Raw genomic sequence first — 22,078 nt, forward strand, 5'->3', positions numbered from 1 at the left:
ATTGATTGCCCCCCATCTATCGTCAGAGTTCGCTAGGTGCTAGGTGACCTAAATTGGGATATGCTTAACACCCTAGCCATCCTACAATCTAAGCTAGATGCCCTTAATCTCAAACAAATGATCAACCCCAAATCCGGAAACATGGGCACCCTCATAGATATCATCCTGACCAACTTGCTCTCTAAATACACCTCTGCTGTCTTCAACCAGGATCTCAGCAATCACTGCCTCATTGCCTGCATCCGTTATGGGTCCGCAGTCAAACGACCATCCCTCATCACTGTCAAACGCTCCCTAAAACACTTCAGCGAGCAGGCATTTCTAATCGACCTGGCCCGGGTACCCTGGAAGGATATTGACCTCATCCTGTCAGTAGAGGATGCCTGGTTGTTTTTTAAAAGTGCATTCCTCACCATCTTAAAAAAGCATACCACTTTCAAAAAATGTAGAACTAAGAACAGATATAACCCTTGGTTCACTCCAGACTTGACTGCCCTTGACCAGCACAAAAACACTCTGTGGCGTACTGCACTAGCATCGAATAGTCCCTGAAATATGCAAATAATCAGGGAAGTCAGGAACCAATACACACACTCAGATAGGAAAGAAAAGGCTAGCTTTTTGCATCCTGCAGCACTAATTCCAAAAAGTTTTGGGACACTGTAAAGTCCATGGAGAATAAGAGTACCTCCTCCCAGCTGCCCACTGCACTGAGACTAGGAAACACTGTTACCACTGATAAATCCACGATAATCGAGAATTTCAGTAAGCATTTCTCTACGGCTGCCCATGCTTTCCACCTGGCTACCCCAACCCAGCCAACAGCTCTGCACCCCCCCGCAGCAACTCGCCCAAGCCCCCCCATGCTTCTCCTTCACCCAAATCCAGGCAGATGATGTTCTGAAAGAGCTGCAAAATCTGTATCCCTACAAATCAGTTGGGCTAGACAATCTGGACCCTCTCTTCCTAAAATTATCCGCCCCCATTGTTGCAACCCCTATTACTAGCCTGTTCAACGTCTCTTCCCTATCGTCTGAGATTCCTAAAGATTGGAAAGCGGCCACGGTCATATCCCTCTTCAAAGGGGGACACTGCCCTGCCTTTCTAAAGTCTTCGAAAGCCAAGTGAACAAACAGATCACCGACCATTTCGAATCCCACCGTAGCTTTTCCACTATGCAATCTGGTTTCCGAGCTGGTCACGGGTGCACCTCAGCCACGCTCAAGGTCCTAAATGATATCATAACCACCATCGATAAAAGACTGTACTGTGCAGCCGTCTTCATGGACCTGGCCAAGGCGTTTGACTCTGTCAATCACCGTATTCTTCTCGGCAGACTCAACAGCCTTGGTTTCTCTAATAAATCTAGAATTGGCTTCCTATTTCGCAACAAAGCCTCCTTCACCATGTTGCCAAACTTCCCCTCGTAAAACTGATCCTTGACTTCGGCGATGTCATTTACAAATTAGCCTCCAACACTCTACTCAGCAAATTGGATGCAGTCTATCACAGTGCCATCCGTTTTGTCACCAAAGCCCCATATACTACCCACCACTGCGACCTGTATGCTCTCGTTGGCTGGTCCTCGCTACATATTCGTCGCCAAACCCACTGGCTCCAGGTCATCTATAAGTCTTTGCTAGGTATAGCTCCGCCTTATCTTAGCTCACTGGTCACCACAGCAACACCCACCCGTAGCACACACTCCAGCAGATATATTTCACTGGTCATCCCCAAAGCCAACACTTACTTTGGCCGCCTTTCATTCCAGATCTCTGCTGTCAATGATTGGAACGAATTGCAAAAATCACTTAAGTTGGAGACTTATATCTCCCTCACTAACTTTAAGCATCTGTCAGAGCAGCTTACCGATCGCTGCAGCTGTACACAGCCCATCTATAAATAGCCCATCCAACCAACTACCTATCTCATCCCCATATTTGTTGTTGTTTTTCTGCTCTTTTGCACACCAGTATTTCAACTTGCGCATCCTCATCTGCACATATATCACTCCAGTGTTAATTGCTAAATTGTAATTACTTCGCCACTATTGGCCTATTTATTGCCTTACCTCCTTACTTCATTTGCACAGACTGTATACAGATTTTTCTATTGTGTTATTGACTGTACGTTTGTTTATCCCATGTGTAACTCTGTGTTGTTGTTTTTGTCGCACTGCTTTGCTTTATCTTGGCCAGGTGGCAGTTGTAAATGAGACCTTGTTCTCAACTGGCCTACCTGGTTAAATAAAGGTGTGAAAAAAAAGCAAAACAAGCAAAACTTAAAGCAGGAAGCACCAGTGACTTGATCAATAAAAAAGTGGTCAGATGAAGCAGATGCTAAGCTACAGGACTGTTTTGCTAGTATAGACTGGAACATGTTCCGGGATTCCTCCAATGGCATTGAGGAGTACACCACATCAGTCAGTGGCTTCATCAATAAGTGCATCGATGACGTCGTCCCCACAGTGACCGTACGTACATACCCCAACCAGAAGCCATGGATTACAGGCAACATCCGCACTCAGCTAAAGGCTAGAGCTGCCGCTTTCAAGGAGTGGGAGTCTAACCCAGAAACTTATAAGAAATCCCGCTATGCCCGCCAACGAACCATCAAACAGGCAAAGCGTCAATACAGGACTAAGATCGAATCGTACGACACTGGCAGGGCTCGCAAACCATTACAGACTACAAAGGGAAGCACAGCTGAGAGCTTCCCAGTGACAAATAACACTGAAACATGCATGAGAGCACCAGCTTTTCCGGAAGACTGTGCGATCACACTCTCCGCAGCCGATATGAGTAAGACCTTTAAACAAGTCAACATTCACAAGGCCGCAGGGCCAGACGAATTACCAGGACGTGTACTGCGAGCATGCGCTGACCAATTGGCAAGTGTCTTCACTGACATTTTCAACCTCTCCCTGTCCGAGTCTGTAATACCAACATGTTTCAAGCAGACCACCATAGTCCCTGTGCCCAAGAACACTAAGGTAACCTGCCTAAATGACTACTGACCCGTAGCACTCACATCTGTAGCCATGAAGTGCTTTGAAAGGCTGGTTATGGCTCACAACACCATTATCCCAGAAACCCTAAACCCACTCCAACTTGCATACTGCCCTTACAGATCCACAGATGATGCAATCTCTATTGCACTTCACACTGCCCTTTCCCACCTGGACAAAATGAACACCTATGTGAGAATGCTATTCATTGACTACAGCTCAGGGTTCAACACCATAGTGCCCTCAAAGCTCATCAATAAGATAAGGGCCCTGGTACTAAACTCCTCCCTCTGCAACTGGATCCTGGACTTCCTGACAGGCCGCCCCCAGGTGGTAAGGGTAGGTAACAACACATCCGCCACGCTGATCCTCAACACAGGGGCCCCTCAGGGGTGTGTGCTCAGTCCCTACCTGTACTCCCTGTTCACTCATGACTGCACGGCTAGGCACGACTCCAACAACATCATTAAGTTTGCCGATGACACAACAGTGGTAGGCCTGATCACCGACAACGACGAGACAGCCTATAGGGAGGAGGTCAGAGACCTGGCTGTGTGGTGCCAGGACAACAACCTCTCCCTCAACGTGATCAAGACAAAGGAGATAATTGTGGGCTACAGGAAAAAGAGGACCGAGCACGCCCCCATTCTCATCGATGTGGCTGTAGTGGAGCAGGTTGAGAGCTTCAAGTTCCTTGGTGTCCACATCAACAACAAACTAGAATGGTCCAAGCACACCAAGACAGTCGTGAAGAGGGCACGACAAAATCTATTCCTCCTCAGGAGACTGAAAAGATTTGGCATGGGTCCTCAGATCCTCAAAAGGTTCTACAGCTGCACCATTGAGAGCATCCTGACTGGTTGCATCACTGCCTGGTATAGCAGCTGCTCGGCCTCCGACCGCAAGGCACTACAGAGGGTAGTGCGTACGGCCCAGTACATCACTGGGGCCAAGCTTCCTTGGCGGTGTCAGAGGAAGGCCCTAAAAATTGACAAAGACTCCAGCCACCTTGGTCATAGACTGTTCTCTCTGTTACCGCATGGCAAGCGGTACCAGAGCACCAAGTATAGGTCCAAGAGGCTTCTAAACAGCTTCTACCCCCAAGCCATAAGACTCCTGAACATCTAATCAAATGGCTACCCAGAATATTTGCACCCCCCCCCCCCCCCACACCGCTGATACTCTCTGTTGTTATCATCTATGCATAGTCACTTTAATAACTTTACCTACATGTACATATTACCTCAACTAACCGGTGCCCCCACACATTGACTCTGTACCGGTACCCCCCTGTGTATAGTGTCGCTATTGTTATTTTACTGCTATTCTTTAATTACTTGTTACTTTTTGGACAACATAAGTATGTAATGTTTGTGTTATTTGATCACTCAGGTTTCCTTTGTCTAATATTAGATTTTGGTTGAAGAACTGATAACATTCAGTATCAAAAATATGCAAAAGTTCGGTAATTAGAAAGGGGACAAATACTATTTCACAGCACTGTACATACGGTCTTCAGAGATTAAAGATGGATTGTTTTTAAAAGCAAAACAGTAGGAAGCTGAGTTTAGTTATCCGTTAACTTCTGAGCCTCTGACATTTACATCTTGTCCGTTAACTTCTGAGCCTCTGACATTTACATCTTGTAAATAGGGAGAGGCTAGAGGAACAAACATTTCAGTCGTAACATTTGCATGTACATGCATAACCGTGTCTGAGAGAATGAGAGCTAGAGATAAATGGAGAGGGATGTTGGTAGAGGGAGAGAACATGAGAGAGAGATTGAAAGAAAGCATTCTCTTCATCTTTTCTATCAGCCTATCAGTGTTGCAATGTGACCTCATAACCCAGCAACAATCATGCAAGTGTTTGTTTAGTCTAGCCATTGGGGTTATGAGAAGCAACTCATTACAGCTGGAACACACTGAACGTACATTAGGGGGGGGGGGATTTCATAATCTTTTAAAAAGCAGAGTAAATAAACCCGGGCCTGCGGGATTTTAAAATGCAATTATTTTTCTAATCTATAAACGCAAGATCAGATTGCAAATAAACTGGATCTGCGATGTGGAGAGACAGATCATCAGGGTCAGCACTTGTCAGTAGTCTAGGCCAGATAGACAGAGAGTGGTTGGGTGACTGGCAGAGGCCCAGGAGGCCCAGGATGCAACAGTGGGAAGATCCCTCTGTGTGGACATAGAGAATAGAGAGGTGCACCCTTCTGACCCCAAAACTGACGGCTGGATCATAGGTCAGACGTGTGGGGGCAATTAAACAGAGTTGTGAAGTTGGATTGAGGAATACTGTGTGTGTGTGAGCCTGCAGTTTAAAGTATTGACGAGGCAGAGTGACACATAGGAATCAAGGTGGTACAGTCATACTGTGGTAACATGGTCAAACTGTAATAACATTGTCATAGAACAGCATGTAGAACGCTGATAGTAGTAGAGTAAACAAACGTATGGGAAAGCATTTGTTACCTCAAGCAGGTGGCATAGGGATGAATGAGTGAGTGAGTGAGAATAAACCAAGTTGTTTTAGTAGCTCTTGCATCTTATTCTAGCCTAAATGCTCAAATGAACAGTTGTAACAAAACAAAAGGCTAATAAAGTCCTGTTGTTGATTTGAGGGTTGCATCTCAAATACAACCCTATTCCCCTATATAATGCACAACCTTTTACTAGAGCCCTATGACCCCTGGTCAAAAGTAGTGCACTACATAGGGAATAGGGTGCAATTTGAGAAGTCTCTTACCCAGTTCTCTGAACTCCAGGTTAACCAGCTCCAGCCAGGACACGTCTATGTCATCCAGGTCATAGCGGCTGTGGGGCTCATTGGTGGTCTTCATGTCCCCCTGGCCCAGACCCAGGCCCAGCTCACACCCCCGGCCCTGCCCTGGCCAGTAGAATGGGATACACCCCACCTCTGGTAGCATCCTGTCAACACAGAAAAACTAAGTCTTTTTTTGTATATTTCTTTCATGAACTGAAATATTTTAAGTTTAGTGAAACGTGTACAGTGAACAGTGAAATGTGTACATTAAGGATAGAAACATATGGTCAAACAGATGCCATGTCTGTCCAGACATGGGGATGTATTTGTAGTGCACAGGGAACCATGTGGGGGAGAGAGAGAGAGAGTAAAACTGCAGTCATCATCACCTCCTTCCCGGCGCCTCAGGTCACTCTCACTGTGGATTCAGGAAGACCCACTGGAAGGGGAGCCCGTGAAGATTTCTGTACGGATCTCCCCCCCCCCCCCACACACACGTTCCCAAACCAGCCCACGGGGGTTTTCCAGTTCTATCAGTGCGCACACAAACACACACACTCTTTTACGCATGCCAAACACCTCGTCACCTCCTCCACCTGGTAATTAAATCATGACCTTTGAGTGAAAGGAAGTGGTGTGATAATTGTACATTTAACATTTTAGCCATTTAGCAGATGCTCTTATCCAGAGTGACTAAAAGGAGCAATTAGGCTTAAGTGCCTTGCTCAAGGGCACAGCAATTTTTCACCAAGTCGGCCCGGGGATTAAACCAGCGACCTTTCGGATACTGGCCCAATGCTCATAACCGCTATGCTTCCTGCCAGACTCTGCCTCTCTCTGTCTCTTATCTTAAATAGGTCATCAACCTCATCACCACAGCTCCTGCCTCACTGCGTCGGAGGCTGGGTAGTGTACTGGGTGTTTACACAGTCACACTGAGTCCCGAATGGCATCATATTCCCTATGAGCTCTGATCAAAAGCAGTGCGCACTATTGGGAATAGGGTGCCATCTGGGACGCACTCACACTGTGCTCTCCACACTGCCTCCCCTTCCCTGGCCAACACGTCTGATGTAAAACCATGCAAATAATGTGAGGCTTGAAAAATCCCCAGACAGATGCCTTACTGCTGCCCCCCAGACAGATGCCTAACTGCTGCCCCCCAGACAGATGCCTAACTGCTGCCCCCGAGACAGATGCCTTACTGTTGCCTCCCAGACAGATGCCTTACTGCTGCCCCCCAGACAGATGCCTAACTGCTGCCCCCCAGACAGATGCCTAACTGCTGCCCCCCAGACAGATGCCTTACTGTTGCCTCCCAGACAGATGCCTAACTGCTGCCTCCCAGACAGATGCCTAACTGCTGCCCCCCAGACAGATGCCTAACTGCTGCCCCCCAGACAGATGCCTAACTGCTGCCCCCCAGACAGATGCCTTACTGCTGCCCCCCAGACAGATGCCTAACTGCTGCCCCCCCAGACAGATGCCTAACTGCTGCCCCCCCAGACAGATGCCTAACTGCTGCCCCCCAGACAGATGCCTAACTGCTGCCCCCCAGACAGATCCCTAACTGCTGCCCCCCAGACAGATGCCTAACTGCTGCCCCCCAGACAGATGCCTAACTGCTGCCCCCCAGACAGATGCCTTACTGCTGCCCCCCAGACAGATGCCTTACTGCTGCCCCCCAGACAGATGCCTAACTGCTGCCCCCCAGACAGATGCCTTACTGTTGCCTCCCAGACTGATGCCTTACTGCTGCCTCCCAGACAGATGCCTTACTGCTGCCTCCCAGACTGATGCCTTACTGCTTGCTGCCTGCTAGCAGCCTGCTGCCTCCCTCCACTACCGCACACTCTGATCTTCATCACTGTTTTTTCTAAGAACTGGCAACGATCAAATGTGGGTGATTTACATTCGCGAGGGCACTCATTTCATACATTTTTATACAGTTGCTGTGCCCGATTACGCTTGTTATCTTTTCATTAGATAAGCCCCTTCTACTGTCCGTCGCCCCCCTCCCTAGAATCAGATCTCCAGGCAGGAAGCTGGCCAGCCTAAAGGTGTTCAAAGCTGGAAGGATTGTCTAAAGTGGTGACTGGAAACAGACTCGTTAGTGGAACTTGCAGAGATGCAGGCAGAAGGTGACTAATCTGATGATGCTTCCTTTCTCTTTCTCACTAGCTGACTGTAGACAACGTGGTGTTTCCATGGCTGACTGTAGACGACGTGGTGTTTCTATGGCTGACTGTAGACAACGTGGTGTTTCTATGGCTGACTGTAGACGACGTGGTGTTTCTATGGCTGACTGTAGACGACGTGATGTTTCTATGGCTGACTGTAGACGACGTGGTGTTTCTATGGCTGACTGTGATGACGTGGTGTTTCTATGGCTGACTGTAGATGACGTGGTGTTTCCATGGCTGACTGTAGACGACGTGGTGTTTCTATGGCTGACTGTAGACGACGTGGTGTTTCTATGGCTGACTGTAGATGACGTAGTGTTTCCATGGCTGACTGTAGACGACGTAGTGTTTCTATGGCTGACTGTAGACGACGTGGTGTTTCCATGGCTGACTGTAGACGACGTGGTGTTTCTATGGCTGACTGTAGACGAGATGTTTCTATGGCTGACTGTAGACGACGTGGTGTTTCTATGGCTGACTGTGATGACGTGGTGTTTCTATGGCTGACTGTAGATGACGGGGTGTTTCCATGGCTGACTGTAGACAACGTGGTGTTTCTATGGCTGACTGTAGATGACGTAGTGTTTCTATGGCTGACTGTAGACGACGTGGTGAAGGGAAACCACAGGGGTGAGGTGAAATAACAGTTCTCTCTGGCCAGAGTCACATGTCCTGAACACAAGCCACAGAACGCAAGCTCCGTCAGCGGACTTGTTGGAACTACAGTTGAAGTCGGAAGTTTATATACACTTAGGTTGGAGTCATTAAAACTCGTTTTTCAACCACTCCACACATTTCTTGTTAATAAACTATAGTTTTGGCAAGTCGGTAAGGACATCTACTTTGTGCATGACACAAGTCATTTTTCCAACAATTGTTTACAGACAGATTATTTCACTTATAACTCACTGTATCACAATTCCAATGGGTCAGAAGTTTACATACACTAAGTTGACTGTGCCTTTAAACAGCTTGGAAAATTCCAGAAAATGATGTCATGGCTTTAGAAGCTTCCGATAGGCTAATTGACATCATTTGAGTCATTTGGAGGTGTATCTGTGGATGTATTTCAAGGCCTACCTTCAAACTCAGTGCCTCTTTGCTTGACATCATGGGAAAATCAAAAGAAATCAGCCAAGACCTCAGAAAATAAATTGTAGACCTCCACAAGTCTGGTTCATACTTGGGAGCAATTTCCAAACACCTGAAGGTACCACGTTCATCTGTACAAACAATAGTACGCAAGTATAAATACCATGAGACCACGCAGCCATCATACCGCTCAGGAAGGAGACGCGTTCTGTCTCCTAGAGATGAACGTACTTTGGTGCAAAAAGTGCAAATCAATCCCAGAACAACAGCAAAGGACGTTGTGAAGATGCTGGAGGGAACAGGTACAAAAGAATCTATATCCACACAACCTCAAAGGCCGCTCAGCAAGGAAGGAGCCACTGCTCCAAAACCGCCATAAAAAAGCCAGACTACGGTTTGCAACTGCACATGGGGATAAAGATCGTACTTTTTGGAGAAATGTCCTCTGGTCTGATGAAACAAAAATAGAACTGTTTGGCCATAATGACCATCGTTATGTTTGGAGGAAAAAGGGGGAGGCTTGCAAGCCGAAGAACCCCATCCCAACCGTGAAGCACGGGGGTGGCAGCATCATGTTGTGGGGGTGCTTTGCTGCAGGAGGGACTGGTGCACTTCACAAAATAGATGGCATCATGGGGTAGGGAAAATGATGTGGATATATTGAAGCAACATCTCTAGACATCAGTCAGGAAGTTAAAACTTGGTCGCAAATGGGTCTTCCAAATGGACAATGACCCCAAGCATACTTCCAGAGTTGTGGCAAAATGGCTTAAGGACAACAAAGTCAAGGTATTGGAGTGGCCATTACAAAGTCCTGACCTCAATCCTATAGAAAATGTGTGGGCAGAACTGAAAAAGCATGTGTGAGCAAGGAGGCTACAAACCTGACTCAGTTACACCAGCTCTGTCAAGAGGAATGGACCAAAATTCACCCAACTTATTGTGGGAAGCTTGTGGAAGGCTACCCAAAATGTTTGACCCACGTTAAACAATTTAAAGGCAATGCTACCAAATACTAATTGAGTGTATGTAAACTTCTGACCCACTGGGAATGTGATTAAATAAAAGCTGGAATAAATCACTCACTACTATTATTCTGACATTTCACATTCTTAAAATAAAGTGATGATCCTAACTGACCTAAGACAGGGAATATTTACTAGGATTAAATGTCAGGAATTGTGAAAAACTGAGTTTAAATGTATTTGGCTAAGGTGTACAGTATGTAAACTTCCGACTTCAACTGTACATAAACAATGAGGGAGGGAGTTCAGAGACCGAGAGAAAACAGAGGAGGGGGAAAGAGCGAGAGTTGGGCAGGAGGGCGAGATGAGTCTGGTGGACCTTCCCACTTGGTCTTGTATCCCGTGTACAATGTATAAACAACCGTTTAGTCTATTCGCCAGATCAGGAGACACCACCTTCCGAAACACCTCCCAGTCCTCATTCCAGTATTCCACTTCTAAGGTTTGTTGTGTATATTCTTCTCCTTCGGCTAAGATGTGGCGCTTCACTCTACAGGCCGGGTAATCAAAGGCATATCCCCACAGTTGGCCATTAGACATAACCAATTGATGTGTCAGTAGAGTTTACGGGAGATATTTGGGGTTCTGTACAAATTTAGAAAATAATTTTTTGCAGCATCATACACTACATGGCGAAAAGTATGTGCTCGTCCATCATCTCATTCCAAACTCATGGGCATTACTATAGAGTTGTTCCTCTCTTTGTTGCTATAACAGCCTCCACTCTTCTGGGAAGGCTTTCCACTAGATGTTGGAACATTGCTGCAGGGGCCTCCATTCAGCCACATGAGCATTAGTGAGGTTGGGCACTGATGTTGGACGATTAGGCCTGGCTCGCAGTCGGCGTTCCAATTCATCCCACAGCTGTTCGATGGGGTTGAGGTCAGGGATCTGTGCAGGCCAGTCAAGTTCTTCCACACCGATCTCGACAAACTATTTCTGTATGGACCTTGCTTTGTGCACCGGGGAATTGTCATGCTGAAACAGGAAAGGGCCTTCCCCAAACTGTTGCCACAAAGTTGGAAGCAAAGAATCGTCTAGAATGTTATTGTATGCTGTAGCGTTAAGATTTCCCTTCACTGAAACTAAGGGGCCTTGGTCCGAACTATGAAAAACAGCCCCAGACCATTATTTCCCCTCCAAACGTTACAGTTGGCACTATGCATTGGGCCAGGTAGCATTCTCCTGGAATCCACCAAACCCAGATTCGTCCGCCGGACTGACAGATGTTGAAGCGTGATTCATCACTCCAGAGAACACGTTTCCACTGCTCCAGAGTCCAATAGCAGCAAGCTTTACGCCACTCCAGCCGACGCTTGGCATTGCGCATGGTGATCTTAGGCTTGTGTGCGGCTGCTCGGCCATGGATACCCATTTCGTGAAGCTCCAGACAAACAGTTCTTGTACTGACGTTCTCCCAGAGGCAGTTTGGAACTCGGTAGTGAGTGTTGCAACCAAGGACAGACGATTTTTCGGTGATTTTTAGGTGACAGCAGTCACATTTTTTGAGCTTGTGTGGGCTCACGGCTGAGCCTTTGTTGCTCCTAGACGTTTCTACTTCACAATAACAGCACTTACAGTTGACCGGGGAAGCTCTAGCAGGGCTGAAATTTGATGAACTGATTTGTTGGAAAGGTGGCATCCTATAACGGTGCCACGTTGAAAGTCACTGAGCTCTTCAGTAAGGCCATTCTACTGCAAATGTTTGTCTATGGAGATTGCATGACTGTGTGCTCGATTTTATACACCTGTCAGAAACGGAAATAGCCGAATCCTCTAATTTCACCTTGTGTCCTACTTCAGGTCATCATGTGCGTGTCAGTACGTAACAATTCCTTTTTTCCCCTGAGTTTTCTGTGCTTTTTGTCTTTTCTGTAGCACACCCGTAGTGTTCACAGCACTTACTATGTGGTTGCTACTAATACTCATACTCAGGCAATTTCCAGCCTACACAGAAATTACTTTTTCCACAAGACTTCTCAACTGTTCAAACACAGGCCTCCAAGAACTACACAGCAATTCAACAAGTTAATTCTACAAGGTCAACAAGTTCAATCTTCAAACACAAGTTCACTACAAAATTTATCTGCGGAAATTACTTTTTACTTCAAAACATAATTTAAAAGTTCAAGAAGTTCACTTCACAGCAGATCACCAAAAAAAATCACAAATTATACAATGATACGCTAATTATCCTGAGGAAATCCTGAAATGTCATTAAGAGGTCAACAAGAGGACAACTCAGAACCTTCAACCATCAATCAATTGAACTAATCAAATGAGTGAAAGCAGCCGTGTGCTCTATTCTCTCTGCTGAGAGAGCTGTAATAACTTATTTTGTTGTTTGCGCATTCCTCACATAATATGACTGGCTTCAGAGCTTTCCGAGGAAGCTTTGATCCTTATTTGCATTTGGAATATTTATTTGGAGCAAGGGAGGGCTTCTGACTCTCAGCTCCTCCATATTTTTCACAGTACACCCTTCCCTCCAGACCCCGAGGGGATGTGGTTTGGGGTTTTATTGAACACTGACTGGCCTTGGGGGATCTGTGGTGTGTGCATTTTGTGGCTACTGTACCGTCTGGGTGAGGCTCAGAGAGAGAAAGAGAGCTACTGTGTGAAAGAGGGGCAGTGTGTTAGGAGTGTTAATGACTGAGAAGGTGGGAGGGAGAGAGAGAATCAGCAAGGGTCAGTGTGGAGATAGAGAGAGAGACCCTACGGACCCTGGTCAAAAGTAGTGCACTACATAAGGAATAGGGTGACACTTGGGACTAAACCAAAAACACCACCCACAGGTTTGTCATCTTTCTCGATGATATGTTTTTCCCCGACACCTCTGATGTGAATGACATTTATCAGAGGCACATAAACAGCACAGTGCTTTATTCAACGCGGTGGGGGCACAGACAGACGGGGCCACCGGCAGGCAGTTTTCTTGCAAGGTTTCAGCGATGTGTAATGAAGGTTGAGAGACTGAACAGTAACAGTAAGGTGAAACTTTGTGAGAAAACACTGTGGGTAGTCTCCTTCCCTGCTTACGTTCGCCACTCAGGCTCCCGAGTTGCGCAGTGGTCTAGGACACTGCATCTCAATGCAGGAGGCGTTCGAATCCTGGTTCGAATCCAGGCTGCATCACATACGGTCGTGATTGGGAGTCCCATAGGGCGGCGCACAATTGGCCCAGCGTCGTCCGGGTTTGGCCAGGGTAGGCCGTCATTGTAAATAAGAATTTGTTCTTAACTGACTTGCATAGTTAAATAAAGGTTACATTATTTATTTTTTCATTGTCTCACAATCATTTCCCCCAATCCCCCCATCTCAAATCTCTTCATGCCTCATTGTCACTAAGTGCCTAAACTCCCTCCTGCCTCTCACACGTTTCAGTGACCCCTTGCACGTCATTCCCAATCTCTTGTGGCGACTCTGCCAGGCTGTGTGAGGGGTTCCACTGTGGCCACCCCTGCCCCTCATCCACAAACAACCCCATTCCCACCACCACCTACATCCACAGAGCAGCCAATCGTAACAATCAGGCCAGACTCCCGTGGGGCTTCCTACCCCGGATGTGCCAGGGGCACCCATGTCTGGGACTGGCCTGTGTGTGTGTGTGTGTGTGTGTGTGTGTGTGTGTGTGTGTGTGTGTGTGTGTGTGTGTGTGTGTGTGTGTGTGTGTGTGTGTGTGTGTGTGTGTGTGTGTGTGTGTGTGTGTGTGCGTGTGTGTCAGACAGAAACCGAGAGAGACCGATCTGATCAGAAAAGATACTGACAGATACAAACTGACAGAAACTGAAAATGAGTGGGCTTTAAAGGGCAATTCCGCCACTTTTCAACATATTTTTCTGCAGCACCATACCAGTGTCTACATGTGATCTGTGGTTAAAAAGATAAGGTCCTAAAAATTGCTTCTCTGTGACATCACAGGGCAGGATTAAAAGTAAGGGGGAAAAGTTAGTTATTTTCAAAACCTGCAACAAGTTTCTAGCCAGAAGGAGGGTATTGTCTTGCTCCCCACGTCACCATGAATCTCATAGTGCTTGAAAATCACTGTTATTAAAATGTTTCAACTTTTGATGTTATGAAAGAAATAAAGCCTGCACACTTATAAGCTCCACCGTGTACCTTTATTCACAAACAAACAAAGGTTTAGATCACACAAGGATCTTCGTCAGGTTAGGGCAGTCTATATACAGCATATATAAGTTGAAAGAGGCAACACAAAACATTTCCACTTTTTGAATATTATAACTGTATAAACATTCATATCAGGTAGACAAAACGTATGTGACAATACCCAACCGTGGTTGTCATTATAACAAATGAATCAGATGGCGTTCACAGGAAATGGCTATTGGGAAAGTCCTCATTAAGTCCATTTGGAGACATGGTTTCCAATCGGAATATCCAGTAGTATTCAGTTTGCAACAGAAGTCTATGGATGTGCGCCCCTCGCCTCGGTACTTTGACATGCTGGATACCCATGTACTTCAATGAGGAAGCATTGTGTCTGGCAGTGATAAAGTTACTGTTTTTTCAGGTTTTTTTTACTGTTGATGACATCATCGCATAGAACTTTTTGACTTTATATATTTGTTCTACAAAACTGAGAAATGCGTAGTTTTCACAATATGTAGACACTGGTATTGTGCTGGAGATTATGAAAATGAGGTTGAAAAGCGGTGGAATTTCTCTTTAAGTAAATAAAAGTCCCCAAGACAGATAAACAACACGTAGTTTGATGTGAGTCATAGCAACCCTCTCAGTCAACCGTTAGTCTATCTGATAGGAAATATTCCAGTAACACAAACGATGAAAGACCTACGGGTCTGTCCCTAATGGCACCATATTCCCTACCTACACAGTGCACTAGCTTTGACTAGGGTGCATTGGGCTAAGATAAAAAGTAGTGCACTATGTAGGTAGGGAATAGGGTGCCATTAAGGATTCAGCCCAAGTGAAAACACTTGCTCTGATAACAGAATGACATCAGAGCGAGTCAAGTGGACCTTGAGTCATTTCAATATTTCTTAGAAGAATCAGGAAATGTAAAAAATGACTCTTTGCACTTGAGATGTTAATGTTGGACATTCACTTTGAGAACAGACACAGAATTTATAACACAATGACTACTACAGTAGCCTAAACCTTTCAGAATGTGGGGATTATTTCGTCGTCAAATGCATTTAAAAAATCATCCAAAAGGCACTGGACAAAATCTGTCAGAAAGCCGCTAAAAACTGCTTCTCTGCTCTAAGTCGTCAGGCACAGTGGATTAACCAGAGCCCTTAGGTATGCTGCCATTTTGTGATTCCTTCAGATGCCTATGAGGTCTGCCCAGGAACGCCAAGCGTGTTGTCATGGATATGGCTGAGCCTTAACAGCCATATTCCAGTGCCCCTTTACTACAAAGAATCAGTCTAGCCGGCTAGGGTTTTAGTCTTACTGCATTTACTACTATTATCTTTTCTGTTTCCACCCCATTTGTTTTATTTTCATCTTCCCCAAAACTCTGGCAGTTACCCTACACAGAAACTAAATCACAACCCCTCCTTCTTGCCGTCCTTTCACCTTACACAAATATACACACTCGTAAAAAATAAAGAGTCTCATAATAATAATCCCTCTTGAGGGGGTTTTGAGGGGTAGGGTGGAGCAGTTTGTGTTGGGGGATTGTTTTCATTCACATTTTCCACTGAGTCAATTGCGAGCCAGAAGAGGGAAGAGAAGGCTGGGAGGCTACTGGCTTCACAGAGCAGGGCTGGCACCGTGCCAGGACCTTGCTTCAGGTCTCACAGCTCCCCCAGCCTTTGCTTCCACCTCCTCCTCCTGTCCCCCGCCCCTCTCCTTTTTTGTTGCTAAAACACTGCAGTGTGAAGAAATTCAGCAGAGAGCTAGCTTACCTGTATCTGTCCCATTGATGAGGAAGCTAAAGAGGGAGGGAGGGAGGGAGGCAGGCAGGCAGGCAGGCAGGCAGGCAGGCAGGCAGACAGACAGACAGACAGACAGACAGACAGACAGACAGACAGACAGACAGACAGACAGACAGACAGACAGACAGACAGACAGACAGACAGACAGACAGACAGACAGACAGACAGAAAAGGGCGGGCGGGAGGGAGGGAGACAGTCAGGGTGGCAGACAGACAGTCAGGGAGGGAGGCAGAAAGACAGACAAGGAGGGAGGCAGACAGACAGGGAGGGAGGGAGGCAGACAGACAGATAGTCAGGCAGGGAGGGAGGCAGACAGACAGGCAGGGAGAGAGGCAGACAGACAGTCGAAAAAGGGAATGCCCCCATTGTTTTCTGTTTTCTGCCAGTTCCAAATCCTTCTTGCAGGACACCTAATAATCTATGTGTACAGCATCTGCACATCTCATTTAGATGTATTTCACCATTCATATTCAATAAAACAGGTAGAATCAAAAGGGAATGCAAGGCGTTGTAAAACATGTTAATAGGGGTTTTATGTAACAGCATTGCATGCTCTGAGAGTGTGTTTCTGTCTGTCTGTGTGCGCAAGAGATGTTTATGAATATGAAAGTGTGTCAGTGCCTATGTACCACCAAGTTTGTATGAAATGCACCTGCACATTTGTGTGCGTGTGTGTGTGTGTGGGGGGGGGACTAACACATTTGGTGCCCCGCGGCACTGACCTCCAGGGTGCCCCACCCTTTTTGTTGGGGGGGGAGGACCGCTAACTTGCATTGAAGAAATGTGCAGTTTACACATTTTGTCATGAGTCTATGACAAAATCTTGCAGTTTTAAAAAAGGTAATTTTCCTGGAGTTCGGGCCCTGGGGCACGTGCCCTGCATACCCTTTTGGCAATCCAGTCCTGTGTGCATGTCTAGTTAGAGCAAAAGAAAGCAAGCTATTGCTCATTTTCTGAGAGCCTGAGTCATCCTCATTACATGTATTACTGTATTCACAAATTGGAGTGTTTGTGTGTCCGTATGTGTATGTGCGTGTGTATGTGTTGTGTAAGGCTGTGTGCCTGCCTGCTTGTGTAAGAGATCACAGTAAGTGTGTGGGAGTTGTTAAAAACCTCTTTTGAAAGATAAGAGGGATGAGCGTGAGGGAGGGAGAGAATGAGAGATGCTGAAGGATACAGTTACCCTTCACTTGTCAAGGATGATGTCATGATTGTTAGATTCTACACATGATGCTGTGGCCTCTCTAGTGTGTACAGTCCAATACTCAATGCATAGATAACAGATAAATAAACCTTGTAGAAACGCTCAACCTTGTAGAGATCCACACAGAGATAACGGCTCATGGCATTGGAACTGGGAGACTCATGACAACCTGTCTAATACAATTCCATCCTGTTAAGAGGTATGGAGATTGCCAAGCAACCATCACTGACCAGGGTTAATTAGCTAACATGTTGACTCTTGACAAGGAAGCTGAAGGTAGCATATCGTTAGCTTAACGCAATTGCTGGAAGTCTGGGAATCTACTAGCCAGCTCCTCTCAAAAGCAGGGAAATAGACCTAACTTCTCTAAGTATTCATTACAAGTAGACATACACAATTATACTTTGCTTATAGTTGTTTGAAAAACATTTATTTTTGGAACTATTTACTCCGAACTTCATTCATCCGCTACGATGGTGACCGCAAGGATAGGCTGGGCGGGAGTGTCAACACTGAGACAGCGATGGTTTTTAATGAGTTTGCTAGCTAGATATCAAGTAAGCAAAGTATGAGAAGAGTACATCAACGACAAAATCCCACAGAAGAAGAGGAGGAGTACATCAACAGACTGCTCATCCGAAGCAATATTTCCACCTCCCAGCTATGACTATGAAAATTGTGGACACTGCTGGAGTGTCCACAATTTGGTGGAAAGTTTTAAGTTCCTGGGCATACACATCACAGGCAAACTGAAATGGTCCACCCACACAGACAGGTGGTGAAAAAGGCACAACAGCCTCAGGAGGCTGAAGAATCTTTTGGGCTTGTCACCCAAAACCTTGACAAACTTTTACAGATGCACAATCGAGAGCATCCTGTCGGGCTGTATCACAGCCTGGTATGGCAACTGCACCGCCCTCAACAGCTCTCCAGAGGGTGGTGCGGTCTGCACAACGCATCACCGGGGGCAAACTACCTGCCCTCCGTGACACCTACACCACCCGATTTCACAGGAAGGCCAAAAAGATCATCAAGGACAACAACCACCCGAGCCACTGCCTGTTCACCCTGCTATCATCCAGAAGGCGAGGTCAGTACAGGTGCATCAAAGCTGGGACCAAGAGATAGTCACTAGTCACTTTAAACAATGACACTTTAAATAATGTTAGAATACTTGTTAGATTTGTGTGTATTAGGTAGTTATTGGGGAACTGTTAGAATACTTGTTAGATTTGTGTGTATTAGGTAGTTGTTCGATTATTTGTTAGATATTACTGCAGTGTTGGAACTAGAAGCACAAGTATTTCGCTACACTCACATTAACATCTGCTAACCATGTGTATGTGACCAATACATTTGATTTACATTTTGTATTTTCAAGCTAGCTTACAAGTTTAAACTTGTAATGTCACATGCAGTACAGTGAAATGTTTCTTGCAAGCTCTAAACCAACAATGCCGTAATCAATAACAATGTACTGCAAAAAATATATATAAATATAAAAATAAGACAGCTAGCTAGCCTACGTGGCTAAGTGTGGTGAGACTTGTGTTACATCGGCTACCATCACTTGTCCAATATCGAATATGGTTTGTGGGTGTGTTGTAAAAACTTGCAATAACAAACCAAGGAAGTTGTCGGCAATAATCTTCCACAAACATCCATTGAATGATCCGGACCGATTGAAACTATGGCTAGTTGCCATGAATGTAGATAACAACACTGCGACCAAGGACCTCAGAAAGTTAGTAGTTTGCTCAGATTTTTTTTACAAGCCATAAAACGAGATGTTTCCTGAGGGAAACAGCGGTCCCATCAGTGGGCATTCTACGCACGCCAGACCAAAGTGGAATGGGGGTATAGTGAGCTCCAAAAGTATTGGGACAGTGACCAATTTTGGGTTGTTTTGGCTCTGTAATCCAGAACTTCAGATTTGAAATTATACAACTATGGAGGTTAAAGTGCAGACTGTCAGCTTTAATTTGAGTGTATTTTCATCCATATCGGGTGAACCGTTTAGATTTTACAGCACTATCTGTACATTTTTGCATATGGAGGATCGGGTTTGTATCAGGATTGAGATCCACATTATGGAGGTGGAATACATCGGAAGTCAGGACATCAGATTCCATGTGGTGTTTTTGCATTTACACATCAGGGAAAAGATCAGATAGGTATCACATATGCAAACAATTGGCAAAAGATCTGAATTGGGATGCGTGTAAACACAGCCAGAGTGGAGTGCTTGAATTGGGCCGGTACATACCACTGCCTCAAAAAGTACTGGCCCTGGTCAAAAGTATTGGACTATAAAGGAAATAAGGTGCCATTTGGGACACCCATCTTCAACCTGGCGAGATCCAAGGAGATCCTCTCCCTACTGTAGGGCCCTATAAAATATGCAGAGAACCCGGACGGAATCACGGGATCCAGATGTTAAAATGGAATTCAACAATATTTAAAAATGTAGTGAGCATACTAGGGAATCAACTAAATGTTCTGAACATTAATTTGCCCAAGTTTATCATAAGACATGAACAGAATGCATCAGAGATTTGTATTTGCTGTAACTTTGTGAAGAGGTAACCAGGACGTCTCTGTGTGTGTGCGGTGCATGCGCCTACTACTATGTGTAGCCGTTAGCCATGATGCTATCCAATGAAAACAGTCTTCTGGTAGATTGAAAGGCTTTCCCAACAACCTTCTCAATTAAATGTTAACTACAAACTTCAGGAAATGATTGCATAAATTCCCCAGGCTCTATGCCTACCTGGCAGAATGATATTATGATTATTTTCAGCAATTCAGTGGGTATTTGTTTTGCAAACTCTACCATCACGGGCACTACAAAAACCCTGCTAAACAACAGCCTCTTGCTAGCTGCGCACTGGAATTAAGCGGTAACTACACCCCAAAATACACACACACAAAAAATCCCAGGCCTCAAAATTGGTCACCTGAAGAGATTTAAGCATTGTTGTGGACATAGAACGTACACTTAGTTGTTTTTCTATAAATTTATTTGTAGTGATTTTGAGAGCGAAAACCTGAAAAAAAAAACTGTAAAACGGAAACCTAGAAAACCAAAACAGATATTTCTCTGTAGGTGCCGGAAGAAATACAACAATCATAAATATTAACTAACAGGGAGCACTTAACATGCTCTACTCTTTTCATGTCATCATAGCCGTAGTGTAGAGGGAGGGGGGGTCTTTGCTTGCTAGAAGTTTATGGGAGTGAATATCTAACGATCCGCAATAAGCTGTTCTCCTTAATTGCTTCATTGTGAACAATTTAACAACTGGTAAAAGCCCTGAGGAGATGCTAGCTCACACAGCCCACAGTCATGGCCTGCATTTTAACACACAGATAACACTACTCAGCAACAGTATAACCCCAGGGTTTCTGATACACACACACACACACACACACACACACACACACACACACACACACACACACACACACACACACACACACACACACACACACACACACACACACACACACACACACACACACACACACACACACACACACACACACACACACACACACACACACACACACACACACACACACACACACACACACACACACACACACACACACATACTGAGCCAAATGCACACATACACGACCGGGAAGATTTTAATTTACCGACCTAAATGTATTGGGTGCATAACCCATTAGGGTGTCCACACATGGTTCTCAGAATAACAGAAATGACATTTAGATTATGGTAATGGGCAGAACAGAACATGCAACTCATGTAATGAAGCAGCCAATAAAACATTCATTTCAAACATTTGCCAAAATGCAAATCGCGGGAAAACACCATTCTAAACAGTGCATCTGATAGCAGTTCCATATGTGACAGAGATGAAAATCTCTGTTAGAAACTTGATGCAACCACTAGGATAACTTGCTAATATGACTAGGATTGTGCCTTTGACTTCTGGACAACGAAATGAAGTTGATATGAAAACCAATAGAACAGGAGAGAAATGGCATAGTGGTGGGTCTAATAGGGAAGTAAATGGAAATACATTTACCCAAATTATATAATTACTCCACCTATCACAAGCTCGTAGTCCTGTGCCTATTTGGGAAGCCAGCAATTGGGGCAGCGCACATGGCAATAGACCTAGCTGATTATTGAGTTGCGGGTCTCAGTGAAAAGTATAAAAAAAATGTGCAAAGATAATCTGTCTTTAGTCATTTAAAATGTTGAGTCAAGAAGGGGAGGGGTGTGTGACGAAGATATAGGCAAGTCTCTCTCCAGAATAGCTCAGCTGTCTCCCACCAATGCTTGCGCATTCATCGTTTCATTGTGTTAATTGTTTGCCCTTTGATTAAAACAAATATGTCACCAGTCGTAAAAATCCCCGTCATTTGGTTACAATAATTTCTACAAATGCATGTAATAATTACGGTACTTCACTGTTCTTATTCTCAGAGTGGAAACGTTGTTTGTAAAGTTCATAACCTGCTGTTAGAAACAAGTTTTGGTTTATTTCATAATCATCATTTAAGAGATTTGAAAATGTTTTCATTGTCTTTAGTTTGAATGTGCTCCATGTGAGCAATGAGAATGTGTCTGGTTTCTCTGTCCTAATTATGTTGCGGTGGCGAGCGCGCCTGAGCATGCATAGAAGTACCTGGCCTGCTGAGCGGAAATGTAGGAGCGTTTTTAAAAAATATATATTTTTTTTTACATCCATTGCAAATGATAATATATTAATACTATAGTTCCTCACAGTAAGCTATTTGAAAAATCTTTCCAACAATCTCACCCTTGATAATCACCAATCCTTGGTGTGGAAGAGCAATGGAAGTTATTGGCCTACTGCTGTACTGGCCTATA

General features: G+C 45.1%; 1 protein-coding gene across 4 annotated transcripts in view; it reads right to left on the reverse strand.

Annotated features, from left to right (window-relative positions):
- Window positions 1-22,078, reverse strand: part of LOC106603811 (protein Jade-1) — a 253,496-nt gene that overhangs the window by 97,381 nt on the left and 134,037 nt on the right. For all 4 annotated transcript variants that reach the window (XM_045717329.1, XM_045717328.1, XM_045717327.1 and 1 more), the window contains one exon: window positions 5,762-5,943. In XM_045717329.1, coding sequence (XP_045573285.1) covers window positions 5,762-5,943 — 182 coding nt within the window. The remainder of the gene's footprint in view (window positions 1-5,761; window positions 5,944-22,078) is intronic.

The sequence above is a fragment of the Salmo salar genome, chromosome ssa04 (assembly GCF_905237065.1).
Source record: "Salmo salar chromosome ssa04, Ssal_v3.1, whole genome shotgun sequence".
Lineage (NCBI taxonomy): Eukaryota > Metazoa > Chordata > Actinopteri > Salmoniformes > Salmonidae > Salmo > Salmo salar.